The 14,322-nt window shown below is 42.7% G+C and overlaps 1 protein-coding gene across 1 annotated transcript; it reads right to left on the bottom strand.

Annotated features, from left to right (window-relative positions):
- Nucleotides 1–8,232: 8,232 nt before the first annotated feature.
- LOC110287652 (beta-defensin 5-like) lies at nt 8,233–11,355 on the bottom strand. Its single transcript, XM_021154215.1, has 3 exons — nt 11,294–11,355; nt 8,851–8,855; nt 8,233–8,360 (listed from the first exon to the last, which is right to left on the bottom strand). Exons 1-3 carry the CDS (start codon nt 11,353–11,355, stop codon nt 8,233–8,235), a joined length of 195 nt encoding a protein of 64 aa, XP_021009874.1.
- Between the last annotated feature and the right edge of the window lie 2,967 nt (nt 11,356–14,322).

Genomic DNA, 14,322 nt, shown 5'->3' on the forward strand with positions numbered 1-14,322 from the left:
TAGGTAACTGGGGAGGAGTTTAGCCTGAAGGTCAAAAGCTTGGGCCATTGCTTACGTGACTACTGACCATGCTTCTCTTGTGGAGGCTGTGGGAGATTGTACCTTAGGCAGGGGCCAGAGTTCCAGGAGTATGAAGGAATGCCTACTATGTTATGTAGATGATTTGACCATTGGGGTTCAGACCTCAGCTTTACTGGAGAGCAGCCTGGCAATTCCCCACCCAGGATCAACTCTAGATCTTTGATTCAAATATGTGAGTTGGATGTGGATGGAAAAGAGATTGCATTCAGAGGGGCAGAAGGGCAGAAAAGTAAGAATAGCACAGGAAGAATTCAACAAAGTCACTTTGCTGTCTCTTGACTCAGTAGTGCCATCTGCTGTCCTGCTTCCTGTGCACTTGCTGGGCAAATATACAGCTTCTGTCAGAATGACAAGGTACATGTGAACCATGCTTGGAAAGAAAGACATTGACTCAGGAGCAGAAAATAGAAGGCATGTTTTTATGCCAGGAAATCACTAACAAAATCAATGAAGAAATAAAGAAAGGAATGAAAATCATTTTAGAATTTAATGAAAATGAAGTCACAATGTAATAAAACGTATGGGACACAAGGAAAGCAGTGCTAAGAGGAAAACTCCTGGCTCTAAGTGCCTCCAAAAAGAAACTGGAGAAAGCATACACTAGCAGCTTGGCAGCACAGCTAAGAGCTCTAGAAAAAAAGCAGCAAATGTACACAAAAAGAGTGGATAGCAGGAGATAATCTAACTCAGGGCTGAAAGCAACCAAGTTAAACAAAAGAACTATACAAAGAATCAACTAAACCACGATCTGGTTCTTTGAGAAAACTCATAAGATAGATAACCCTTAGTCAGACTAACCAGAGGGCAGAGAGATTGTATCCAAATAAACAAAATCAGAAATGGAAAGGGAGGCATAACAACAGAAAGCAAGGAAATTTAAAAAGTTATCCTACTACAAAACTATTCAGCAAAACTGGAATTTCTGGATAAACTGGTAATTTTTTTAACAATCATCTTTCATCTGGTCAAACAGGAAGCAAACAAAGAGGTCATAATATTTAGATGGAATGGNGATATAAGGATGATAGCATTTTGGATTGGCTCCTGGCATCTGGTCATGGGGCAGGTTCCTGACACTTTTTGGAAAGACTGTCATTGGTGCGGGATTCTTGTACCTTGAATCACCAGATGTAAGTGCTATCCTGGATAGAAATGAACAGCAGAGCAGGGATGAGAAGCCCATGTCTAATCCAGTGGGGAAAAGTGCAGCTGCCAGAGTGGAGTCTTATTTTTCCAGAATTGGGGAAAAGCTGAGGGGTCTTAAGGTCTTCAGGTGCTTAAGAGAGCAGGCTCCTGTTGCGGTCAATGTATAGTAACAAGAGTCATTTAAAGATGGAGAGGTGAAAGATATGAGGTGAGATGGCTGGACTCAATGTGAAAGTCCCTCAAATTTAGCAGGTGTGGAGGTCATGAGAATTATCTTGAAAGGGCCCTGCCATTGAGGAGAGAGAAGTGAAAGATGATTATCCAGANGGGAGAGAAGAACTAGGTCTCCAGTGTTGACAGGCAGTAGGCAGGGGACAGCATGTGGCTTTGGTGGATGGTAGTGACAAAGTTCCATAGGAGAGAGCAGAGGTAGCAAAGTAATGGGGTGAGTAGATTGTCAGGGATGGGAGAGCACTTAGTTGAAAGACCAGGAGTTAAGACAGATGTCTCTACATGAGTTCAAAAGGTGAGGTGAAAAGTGATCCCTCTGAGAGAGCTTATAGCCTGAAAAGAGCCAGAGACAGGAGTTTTACTGAATTGAGGTGAAGTTCCTGTGGCAGTTNGACAAGAGTGGTTTTTAGGGTGTGAATAGTTCTTCCTAACTTACCTGAAGAGGGGGGTTCATGGGGAATATTAATGCCAGGTATGTCTGGGGCTTTAGATAGATTTTTGAAAAAATTTGGTGGTGCATTCAGGGCATTGTGTGATTTTAGGAAGGCTGGGACACCAAATCAGGGAATGGTCTCTTAGAGGAGAAGATCAGAAAAAGTCTGAGCCTTTTTGTTCGTAGTAAGGAAGGCTTCCACCCACCCCGTGTAGGTATCCTTCAAGACACCATTGACCTTGAGCCATTTACCAGCTTGGTAAAATCCAGTTTCCAATCAGTTGCAGGAAGGGAACTTCTAGCCTGATGGGTAGGAAAAGGGATGGTACAATACCTAGAGTTGGAGTCTGACATCTGACAGATTTTGCAGGAGGTAGTGATGGATTTCAAATAACTTAAGTCAAAAGAATAGGCAGTGAGTGTGTTTTTTTTTTAAATAAAACAACACTTGGCTGTTAGGATGAAAGAGTTGGTGAAGATAGGACAGACTTTGACCAGTGTCTGGTAGTGAAAGTGGAGATGGGGTTTGTAGTGTAAGAATGTCGTGGGTTTGGTGAGATGAGTCTAAGCTCCTAAGGGCCCCAGGTCCAGTTGACTCTTCAGCTCAGTTGTTTCCCTTGGAGACAACAGAGTCATCTGTCTGGTGGGATCTGCAGTGGACAATCACAATAGCTGTGGGGAGGTGGGAAGTCTTTAGCATGGCCATAATTTGGTTTGCATTAGTTACTGATCCTCCTTTTGTCATAAGTAACTCACACTATGTCCAGACACCAGCATGGGATTGGAGTATATGGAAAGCATATTTGGAGACTGTGTAGATGTTGAGGGATTATCCCTGTGCCAGTTGAAAGGTACAGGTAAGGGCTATTAGTTCAGACTTTATTTGTGGTATGAACAGGGAGGTTCTATTCCTCAACCACCTCTGAGTCTGACATGATAGCATAGCCAGATCTTCTGGCCCCTTCATATAAATAGGTGCTGCCATCTATATACCAGGTATAGAGGGCATGAGGCAATGTGCCTTCCTGTATGTGTGAAGGATGAGGTAATAATTCCTCTATGGTTTCAGTGCAAGAGTGTGAGAGGGAGTGGTTAGAATTTGGTCAAGGAAAAAGAATGAAATAATTTTTTTCTTTCTTTCTTTGTTTTTTGGTTTTTTGAGGCAGAGTTTCTCTGTGTAGCCCTGACTGTCCTGGAACTCACTCTGTAGAACAGGCTGGCCTTGAAAAAATATAAAAGAAAAATTCTAGGCCTTTAGGCCCAGGCTTGGGAATGTGACCTCTGTGACTCAATGCTCCAAGGTATGCTAATCATAAAACAGATAGCAACATTTCTCCACCCACCCTCCTGCTTCTTGGGTTCAAAGAGTGTTCATTCAAAGAATGTGCTATTGTTAGGGGCTCTTAGAAACTGTCTTAGAGATAACTGGAACAATTACCAGATATTCCTTGTGACTCTTGTGACTTTGCACTTCCTTGTGAGTCTTAACTGGTATCTTTGGTATTTTCCAACAATGCCCTCCCCACTTCCTTGAGTTGTGGTTTCTTCCTTTAAATACCCCCTTACCCAGCTACTCGGGGCACCACAATCCTCTACCCCTACGTGGTGTATGACCATGGGCCCGAGAGCGCTCTTGAATTAAAAGTCCTCTTGCAGTTTGCAGCAAGACCGTTTCTCATGAGTGATTTGGGGTGTCACCTCTCCTGAGTCAGAATGTGGGGGAGTCCTCACGTTGTGGGTCTTTCAGCCTCAAACTCAGAAATTCGCCTGCCTCTGCCTCCCAAGTGCTGAAATTAAAGGTGTGGGCCACCACGTGCAGCAAGAATGAAATTATTAAGAGGCAGGCATGATTGGAAGGTAAGTNTGGAGTCTTCTATTATTGCTACCTGAAAGAACCCTGGAGAAATTAGAGACCATAAGCCTCTGTAAGTTAGGAACTCTGTCAGAGTATTAGAAGAGAAGATGTTTATAAATGACCGAAATATTAGTTTTTTAGACCCTCAAATAAGGAGTTCAGTGGCTGCTAAGGTAAGAATACAAGGTGCCCATCCCTGAATGGTTAGATCTAGTTTTGATTGACAAGTAAACTACAGGTACAAAGGAGGGTCCCAGTTGGTGATCTAAGACACCAAGAGAAAAACCATCTTCTTCATCTATGTAGAGGAAAAAAAAGACAACTCAGGTCAGGGAGGTTTAAGGCTGGGGTGTTGAGGAGAGCCTGTTAGAGCCTTTGAAAAGCTTTGGTAACAGATAGGAGAAGTTCATGGTTGGGGTCAAATGCTGCTTCATATAAGGGGTGGGTAGAATGGAAAAGGAAGGAACCCAGGAAAATAAAAAAACTGGCTATTCCTAGGAATGATAAAATCTCTCTGTTTTTAGAAGGAACAGTTAGACACAGAGTTAGATTATTTCTGTCTAAGGTAATAGCCTTGTGGGTTGGGGTAATGGGTAGTCCCAAATAGGTGACCTGATGAGTGGACACTTGGACTTTAGAATATGAGACCTTTGTGGCTTGACTGACAGGCAATTTAGGAGAGAAGAGGTGTCACCTTGGCTAATTTTTAGAGGGGGGACTTCAGAAAAGAATTTTGTCTACACAATGGACAATCGTAGATTTAGAGAGAGTCAGAGAAACTAAGTCAGAAGAGAGAACCTGGCCAAATAAGTGTGAGCTGTCCCNGAATCCCTTAGATAGTAGAGTTCATGTGCATTGAGTAGAAGATGGGTGACAGGGTCAGCCCAGGTAAAGGCAAAGGTGTTCTGGGACTGGATAGAAAAGAATACATCCTTGGGATCTAAGAAGGAGAAATGAGAAGTCCACAAGGGCATAGTCGAAAGAACTGTATGAGGATTCACCACAACAGGATGGAGAGGAACTACCACCAAATGAATGCACCTGAGGCGATAACCAGGGGATAGGTTCCATTAGGATCTTTAACTTCTAGCATAGGGGTGTTAATGGGGGAAGAGGTAGGATGGAGGAGGTTTTGGTTTTTTTTTTTTAAGAGATAAGAGACTATATAGGCTTAAGTCTCCTGAGGCTCTAGGGAGAAGGAGGGTATTGAGCTTGGGTGAGGAACCTTGTAGAGTCCAATAACTGGATGACAAGAGGATGATGTTTAGCAACAGGGGTTTCAGGATGACCCAGACTCAGGCGTCTACCTGAGAAGCTGGCAAAGGAAACAACATGTTAGATTTTGTAGGTTGAGTGACTAGGAGGAAGAGGAACAGAAGGAGGAGGAAGTGGAGGAGGAAGAGCAGGAGGAGGAGGAACAGTAGGAGGAGGAGATGGGCTGCTAGTGAGCTTGTGTTCAGGTGAATATGGGGAGCAATAGAAATAGAGGATCCCATCTTAGCTAGAGGTTCCCTTCCCATAAGGGATTAAGACACATTGGCACTCCCAAAAAGAATGGGTGAGAGGAACACTACTAAAATTTCAACTAAGTGGGAGGGTTTGGTTGAGGAAGGTAAGGGGATGAGAAGGAGAGGTGGGTCCCCAAAACTCTGTCAGGACTGAGTAAGTGGTCCCAGCATCCAAGAAGAAGGAGATGGGATGCCGATATGTCATGAAGACTACCTTGGGCTCCCGTGATAGTTACGTTTATGATGATGGTGATGGAAGAAGTCAGGTCAAGGGAGCTCAAACCTTTTCAGTTGTCCATAGCCAAGCCTAGAAGAGCATCTGGAGGTTTACCTGGGAGTGATGTCCCCCTCTCCTGAGTGGCATAACAGCAATCGACAGACCATTGTCCCTTCTGATTGCACCATGGGCTTGGCCCCTTTGTCTTTTGGGGTTTAGTGCAAGACCTTGCCAATAAACTTGTTGACCAACTTTTTAACCCACATGGCAGTGGCTATCCTGCATGGTGGAGTTCCCTGTGCCCCACAGTGGTGGCTGAGGTACAGGCTATAGAGCGTCAGACTGACCTGTGTGGTTGCTAGCAAGTCCAGGGCTTCAGCACCATTGTTAGTTGAAAACAGCATATTCCTGGACAGATCATGCCAATATAACAGTGTTCACACTTTGTGAGGTCTTTATTAAAAGAGATAAGGAAGCAAGGGGGAGAGAGAGAGAGAGAGAGAGAGAGAGAGAGAGAGAGAGAGAGAGAGAGAGTCATTCATGTCTTTTATCCTGGCTGTGACATAGGTGATGAATTTCAGGTGATGCAGGTAACACAAGGAGTGTGCTATGGTTGCCATAGGAATGAACGCAGAAGACTCTTGTTCTTGTCCTTTAGGATGAAGTCATTGCAGGTTTCAGAGCCTGGTTATAACCAGTTTCTGATGCTAACACTGGCCAATTCCATTGGTGCTCTGCCCTGTATACAAAAAGCTCTGGTCCTATCAGAACATCAAAGGGCCCCGTAATTTTTAGAACTAAAACGCTATTTAGCTTTTTTTTTTTTTTTTTTTTTTTTGCTTTGATACATTTTACCTATGCCTTGAAGGATATTACCTTAAAAAAACAAAATAGCCATTAACATCTTTTCTCAGGTGTGGATATTTGCTAGAAAACCCTTGCAAGTCTTGCCATCCTCTAAAGACCCAGAATGATGCTTTCCTTGCTGCACGAAACTTCATCTCATTCCTGCAAGAGTCAACAATGACTTTGAGCATTGGCAAAACAACAACTGTATAACAATAATGATATGGACTATAAAAATAATTCCTTGAGGACAGGGTCTGGGGAGCCAGGTATCAAAATGAAGTGTATGGGTTAAATTCTACAATGAAAAAGTCAAAGGCTGTCCTTGAATAAAACACAAATACTGTATTATTTGTGGATATTTTAAATTACTTTCATGTGTGTGTATGTGTGTTACACGTCATTTGTTTATGTGTGTGAATACATGTATGTATGTGTATAAAGGCAGAAGGTAAAGTGTTTTCTTCAATCACTGTCTAATTTATTATTATTATTATTAATTTTACTTTTTTGGTATTTTCCTGTATGTACTGTGTATATAATTGTTATTAAGGCCAAAAGAAGGGGCTACATCCAGTAGAACTGGAGTTCCAGAAGGTGATGAGAGGCCTCTTAGGTGCTGGGAATCTAACCAGGTCCTCCTGAGCAGCGAGTGCTCTTAAGTGAGGAGCCATGTCATCAGCAGGTCCACCTCCTATTTTCATTTTTCAGATGGATCTTTCATTGAACCTGTGGTTGTGCATTTGGTCTGACAGGCCTACTGGTGAGTTTGGAGATCCACATGTCTCCATCCCATCCCCCAGGGCTAAGAGTACAGACATGCTGTGATCCCTGGTTTATTACATGGATGCTTTGAATCAAACTCAGATCGGTAAGCTTGCACAGCACACACTTATGGACAGTGCCCTGGCTTCAGACCCCTACTTTAAATTTAAAAATGCCCTGCATTATGGTATGTGTCTTCAGCCAACGTTCTTTTGTTACATGTCAATCATGTGACAAGGACTCCTTTAATCAGTTGCAGCTACCCAGGTGAGATATCTTTTCTCTGGGGTCTCACTTCTTCTTTAGGACAGAGAATTTTTAAAATCTGAGGTATCCTGATGGAGCTGAATTATACTCATGAGCATAAATTGTATGTACATTAACTGAAAAGCCCCACACAAGCAAGACAAGGAGTCCATCATACTGTAAAAGCCCCAGTGGGAAGGTCAGGCCTAGGACAGACTCTGAACATTTGCTTTACTAACCATAGCCTTGTTTTTCTTTACCCTGCTCTTCCTTATTGCTTTCAATAAAGCCTTGTTTTCCACAAGTTCCTTGTGTCTTATGTCTACATGTAAGAAAGCCCCTCACTGACTCAACTTGGCCATACAATTTAAAATAACATGATGCAATATATCCCATCCGTGATCAGTACATAAATGAATAAGAGACTCTGGAACCCACACTCAAAAGCTCTCATAGCCAAAGTTGTGCATTAAAGTCTTAAACACAAACACACAAGACATAAATGACTAAGAGGCACAAGCTTAAGGGAAGCTGGGGTCACCATCTTTGTCTTGCCTTGGGATTGGATGGATGAAGCAAAGAGGTTAAGGAGGCAAAGGGATGAAGAAGGCAGGCGGGGTGGCTGTGTGTTCGGGCTACAGGAAATCAATTAGCATATCACAGACAGGAACAGATAGCCTTTAAGACAGCTGAAAGCATAAAAGAGCCCCTCCTGTGTCACTGATTGACTTCTGCCAGGATTTTAGAATTCAGAGCAAGAGAAAACAAACTGTGAGCTCACACAGTTCTTACCAGCATGCGTTTGCATTTAATCAAGGAACTTTAATTTAGTTTGTTTTGTTCATCTTAATGGAGGTGCAAATTCTCGTGTTTTCTTTGCTTTACTGGATCTTTGACTTTTTCTCTATTTTCTCTTGCTGCAGTTGAGACTAGTAACTCCATAACTGCCATTCTGAAGAATTTTGCCCTTGTACAGATACCTGCATATGCCTCCAATCATACAGCAACTTACTGGATTGTTGGGTTTTTTCGCTAAAATCTGAAAGATAAGTAAGAAAAACCACACATTAGAATTGAAAGTGCAAGGTCAGAAATACATAGCAATGTGTTCGTAAGATGAGTAGGTTCCTGCAGGCTCCTCCCCCCACAAACAGGGATGTCTGTTTTAGCAGGGCTGAATCCAATTCTTGATAGAGACAGCCACTGTTGCAGTGTGGAGGGGGTGCTGTTTTTCCCAGGACCCAAATGTTGAAGGGTCTGCCCCACCGCTGACTGATTGGAGTTTTCAGGGCCAGCATGCAGGAGCTCAGGAAAGATTCTGTGTGAGTCCCTAGCTGCTTCTCAACAGCCCTGCCCTTGCTTTTCCACACACAAGTCCCTACTTCTAGCATGTGAAACAGACACTGAGTGTGACTATGCACATGAATGTGCATGTGTGCACACACATATAGAGGCCAGAGGCTGGCCTAAGACAGGATCATCAATTTCTCTCTACCTCGTTGTTTGAGAAAGAGTGCCTCACTGAACCTGGAACTAAATCAGTGGGACTGGCTGGCTGGCTCGCCTGTGTGCCTCTGTGATTCTTAGTCCTAGCAGCACAGATGTGCACAAGAGGCTCTCTCTGCTTTTACATGGATACCAGATCTTCATATTTGCACAATTGCATTTACTCACTGAGCCATCTTCCTATTTTTAACTAAGGTATTTTAACTTCCAGGTACCTATTTTANACTAAGTATTGGACCTAAATCTCAGGGGATAGGACTTGTTTAAGGATAACTTGATTCCTAAGTAACTTACAATGGAAACCTAAAGAAAAAAATGAACTTTTTTGGTAGCTTCCAATGTCTAAAATTAAGTCTTAAACTTATTCTTCACTCTCCCCACTCCCTCCTTCTTTACATTCCTCTAAAAGTCAGACAGAGTTAGTGTCTGTATATCTCATGGAACACAGATGTCCTCTGTGAACCAGAACCCAGCAACAAAATGAGTGAAATTATGTTTCTATCTCTATATTTTCTGTCTGATGCAGTTTGAGGCCTTTGCTTCATTCAATCAAATACTCTCTTACTTGTTTTAGCTCCCTCTCTTGAATTGTGTGTCCTTTTCCTTCCTAATGTCAAGGAAGGAATAAACGTAGANCCTGGAAAGATGGCTCAGCAGTTAGGAGAGCATACCACCCCTACAGAAGACCTGAGATAAGTTCCTAGTTCCATATCAGGCAGCCTATATGTGCCTATAATTTCAACTCTGAGAGACTGGATGTTCCTTTATGACTTCTGTGATTACTGTAGTGCTTGGCACATACATATACACAGATCCATATATGTATACATAATTAGAAAAAATATACAATTATATATTTTGCACAAAATACAGTTTAGGCAGAGTTTGAGAAGCTGTGTTTCATAGCATCCCTGAGCTTGGAACCTGATTACCCCTGTAGACAGTGTGCGTTTAAGGATCTTCCATAGGGGTAGGGTTTCAGGAAGTTCTCAGATAGAGGTTGAGATGATTATTCTGAAGGATTCTCTAGAGTATCAGAGAATCTACACCTTAAATATAAAGATTAATAAACGAACACCTTTCTGTTCAGGTAAGAATCCAAAATTCTTCATGTTATTTTTTTTCTTTCTTCTTTTTATTTATTAGGTATTTTCTTCATTTACATTTCCAATGCTATCCCAAAAGTCCCCCATACACCCCCCCCTACTCCCCTATCTACCCACTCCCACTTCTTGGCCCCAGTGTTCCCCTGTACTGAGGCATATAAAGTTTGCACTACCAATGGGCCTCTCTTTCCAATGATGGCAGACTAGGCCATCTTCTGATATAGATGCGGCTAGAGACATGAGCTATGGGGGGTACTGATTAGTTCATATTGTTGTTCCACCTTTAGGGTTGCAGACCCCTTTAGCTCCTTGGGTACTTTCTCTAGATCCCCCATTGGGGGCCCTGTGATCCATCCAATAGCTGACTGTGAGCAGCCACTTCTGTGTTTGCTAGGCCCCAGCATAGCCTCACAAGAGACCGATATATCAGGGTCCTTTCAGCAAGATCTTGCTAGTGTATGCAATGGTGTCAGCGTTTGGAGGCTGATTATGGGATGGATTCCCGGGTATGGCAGTCCCTAGATGGTCCATCCTTTCGTCTCAACTCCAAACTTTGTAACTCCTTCCATGGGTGTTTTGTTCCCAATTCTAAGATGGGGCAAAGTGTCCACACTTTGGTCTTCATTCTTCTTAAGTTTCATGTTTCGCAAATTGTATCTTGTATCTTGGATATTCTAAGTTTCTGGGCTAATATCCACTTATCAGTGAGTACATATCATTTGAGTTCTTTTGTGATTGGGTTACCTCACTCAGGATAATGCCCTCCAGGTCCANCTTTCCAGCTTCTGGCTATTATAAATAAGGCTGCTATGAACATAGTGGAGCATGTGTCCTTCTTACCAGTTGGAACATCTTCTGGATATATGCCATGTTATTATTTATAAGAGACTCATTCCATAATCTCAAGTTTAGTGGCAAGAGTTAGGAAATGGAAGGCAAGGGCTGCAGATGAGCTGCGAATGAGTCTACCTGAGGCTCCTGGAAGTCAAAAAGAAGTATTCTTGGCTTATGTTAGCAGTTACACAATACACATTGTCTGAAATGAGCTTAGAAGAAAGAAAGGAAAAAAAGGAAGGGAATAACTATAGAAGAGGAAAAGCATGAGAGACTAAAACAGAGACAGAGAGATGAACACATAACAGAAAGACAGGCATAAGCATATACAGAAAGACTGACAGACATGTACCCACAGCAAAAAAGAAAGAGTGAGACATACATATATGGAGAGATGGAGCCAAAGGCACACACAGAAAAAGAGACAGGAACACACACACACACACACACACACACACACACACACACACACTGTAGGGAGCTATCTCTTTTTACTTTGGGACCACGTACTCCCCTGACTCACCTGCAAGTGGAGACAGCAGCACCAGGAGAAATGCAAAGAGAAGGTGATGGATCCTCATGACTGAAGCCTGGTGAGGTGCAGAGATGCAGAGGGACTTGAGCTCAGTGCCTTATACAGTGCCAGGTGCTGCGTCCTCGTTAGGGTTTTACACTGACTAGGATGCAAGGATTTACAATTATGAAACACAGAGCACCTTATCTCTCTTGTCAAATTGGCCCTGTGAGAGCACACTCAGAGTCTCTTATGCAAATGTGAGGATCCCCAGATGAGTTCCTCTTGCACTGCTGACCGTGAACAGCTTCCTGCCCTACTTCTTAGGTGAGAGGGACCCATGCTGTCCTGATACAGACTTACTGGTTACAATTGGAGCATACTTGCCTATAACTCAGACATTTGACTTGGTCATCTTAGAGTCTAGCAACAGGATTAGGCCTAAGTGGGGACTCATTTCACCTAGATTCATTTGGGCTGCTGCATGCAACACATGTGACCAAACGTTCTCCAACCTTTTCCAAGTCAGAACATGAGCCTAGTCTCATAGATTTCTCCAAGTTACTGCTCAGTAATGGAGTTCATTTGCTACTAAAAACCACCAGCAACTCACCATACACCCAATGTGATGGACATGGAGTCAGATAGGTGTGCTGTTTCCTCTCTCAGAGAAAGCAATGAGTTGGTAACAGGTTACCAGAGCACAAGGCCCCATTCCTACCTAGAAGAAACCAACAAGTAGCTGGTTCTAGCTACCAGGTGAAGGGCAACTCTTGGGACTTGCTAGCCTTTGGGTCTGTGGTTCTCCAGTTTCTGAAACAATGTATGTATCAGAGGTGAGGTGTCAAGTTACCTTTTGTATTATATCATGAGAATTCATGACAATGGGACTCTAGTACTTCCCACCACCTTCCTGTTGTTCTTGATGGGACCTGTTCTGAGGGAGGCCATGTGTCTCATCTCAGAGTGATGTCTCTTTTATAGTTCATTACCCAGCTGCTCATTTTTGTACTCTAAAACAATTGAAAGAAACAGGGCATAACACATGCCAAGAGCTGAGAAATGAGGATTTATCTAATGGAAAATAACTTAAATAAATCAGGATTTTTTTTTCCTCCCTACAGGAAGATTAAACAAATAACAACATGAGCAGAAATCTATAATGCATTGACAAAGGCTATTGTATGGAGTCTCCAGCAGAGACATTTGAGGCTGGAGAATGAAGAGTTTAGACCCACACTAGAGTGCCTCACTCTCACTGATGTGCTGTGACAATCCATGGTATTGGGCTTAGTGGACATATTTTGAAACTGGCATTCAGAAGGGATTTAAAAGAAAATCAGATACCGTAAGGATTCTATTTGTGGACTATTGTATACTATCTCAGTATATAAATACAGTAGGCAAGGATCAATACAGGATAATTAATATATCTATCACTTCAAATTGAATAATTTTACTATACTAAGAGTAGCTTAAATCTCCTTTCATAAGCTTCAGTGATACAATGGAATCCAGGCATAATTCTATTAAAAAAAAAACATTAACTTCCCTCTATTTTCCTTACCTCTACCTTTCTCTGTTCCATATTAGCCTACTCTGCAATTTGAGGGTTTCTTAAAACTAGCTGATGATTGATTTATAGTAATGGTTTGCTCCAAAGAGGTAATGTTACATGTCTGTCTAGGATTGCAGGATTGCTACATGCCATCTCACCCATCTTCAGACTTTTTTCCCTGTGCAATGCCGGCATGTATTGAAAAAGTATGCTTACTCAACACAAACACTAAGAACAGACAAAAACATAATGTGGAAAAAACTAAACTAAACTAAACTAAAATAAACTAAAATAAAATAAAATAAAATGAACAGTGTGTAAAGATCATTGTCTGCAAATGCTCAGTCTGAATTAATAAACTCACTCTGCATTTGCATAATTTTCTCACTTTCCACAGTAAAAAGCAAATGCATTCACTTTCTATCAATATGGCCAAACACATTTGACAACTGAACCTTGATGAAAGAAAAGTTATTTTGACTCAAGCCTTAGAAACTCAATCCATGGTATGTGGGCACCTCTGCTTTGTGGTCCTTCACAAGTCACGCTAAAAATGGCAAGGAGCATGTGGTGAGGTAAAGTCAGTCACCTTCTGATAACCAGGAAGCAGAAGGGAGGGGTCTGTCTGCCAAGACTCATTGCTGTGCTCTGTGTCCAAACCTAACTCACTAATACTAGGGCGATTTACAGAATGTCCAATCATCTTCCAGAGGAGTCTCAGGCTAACCAAGACTTTAGCACTTATCTTTTTGAGGACAGTTAGGATCTCAGCCAAACCAGGTTAGGCAGTGAATATTTCCAGTGGAGTGCTGCTAGGTATATGTCAACTCTTCAGCTCAGTGGTACATTGTTATGTGTGTGTACCCTCTGCCCCTGTGTTGCTTTGTCCTGTCCAGCAGGACCTAGTTATCCGTGGGTATGAGGGGGACCGCAAACCTGGGAGAAAATGGGAGGGAGAGAAAGGAGAAGCAGAGACCAAGAAGAGGTTCCTATCAAGGTCTCAGTTTATTAGGCTGAAACACTGGGTTTTAAGCATACAGCAAGGGGATTAGGGAGGGGTTGAGGGGGAATTAACAAAGAACAAAGAAGTGGGCATCTGGGGACATGAAGGCCAAAGTCAGGCTCCAAGCAGTGGGCACTCTTATCTCCAGAATGTGGATTCTCCTTAACAGCCTTGGGTGTCAGGCTGGGCTCAGCACATAACTCATGTCCTTGGAAGTCTTGGGAGTCAGGAAGAGATAAGGAAGGGGTGACTATAATTCAGATTTTACAGCCTCAGATGTCAGGAAGGGAACAGGGAGGAGGGGGTGATGACCAGCTCCTTAGCACAAGGCCATTTGGCTTGTTAGGATGGGAGACTGTGAAAGGCTTGCTTTCTCATGGTATGGTCTCCAACATTGCTTTGCTGCAAGTGTGTGCTCCCAAAGTGTAGTGGGCTGCTCTGTGTGCACCTCAGCTCCAGTGTGTGTGTGTGTG

This window comes from Mus caroli, unplaced genomic scaffold, assembly GCF_900094665.2.
Source record: "Mus caroli unplaced genomic scaffold, CAROLI_EIJ_v1.1 scaffold_12688_1, whole genome shotgun sequence".
Taxonomy (NCBI): domain Eukaryota; kingdom Metazoa; phylum Chordata; class Mammalia; order Rodentia; family Muridae; genus Mus; species Mus caroli.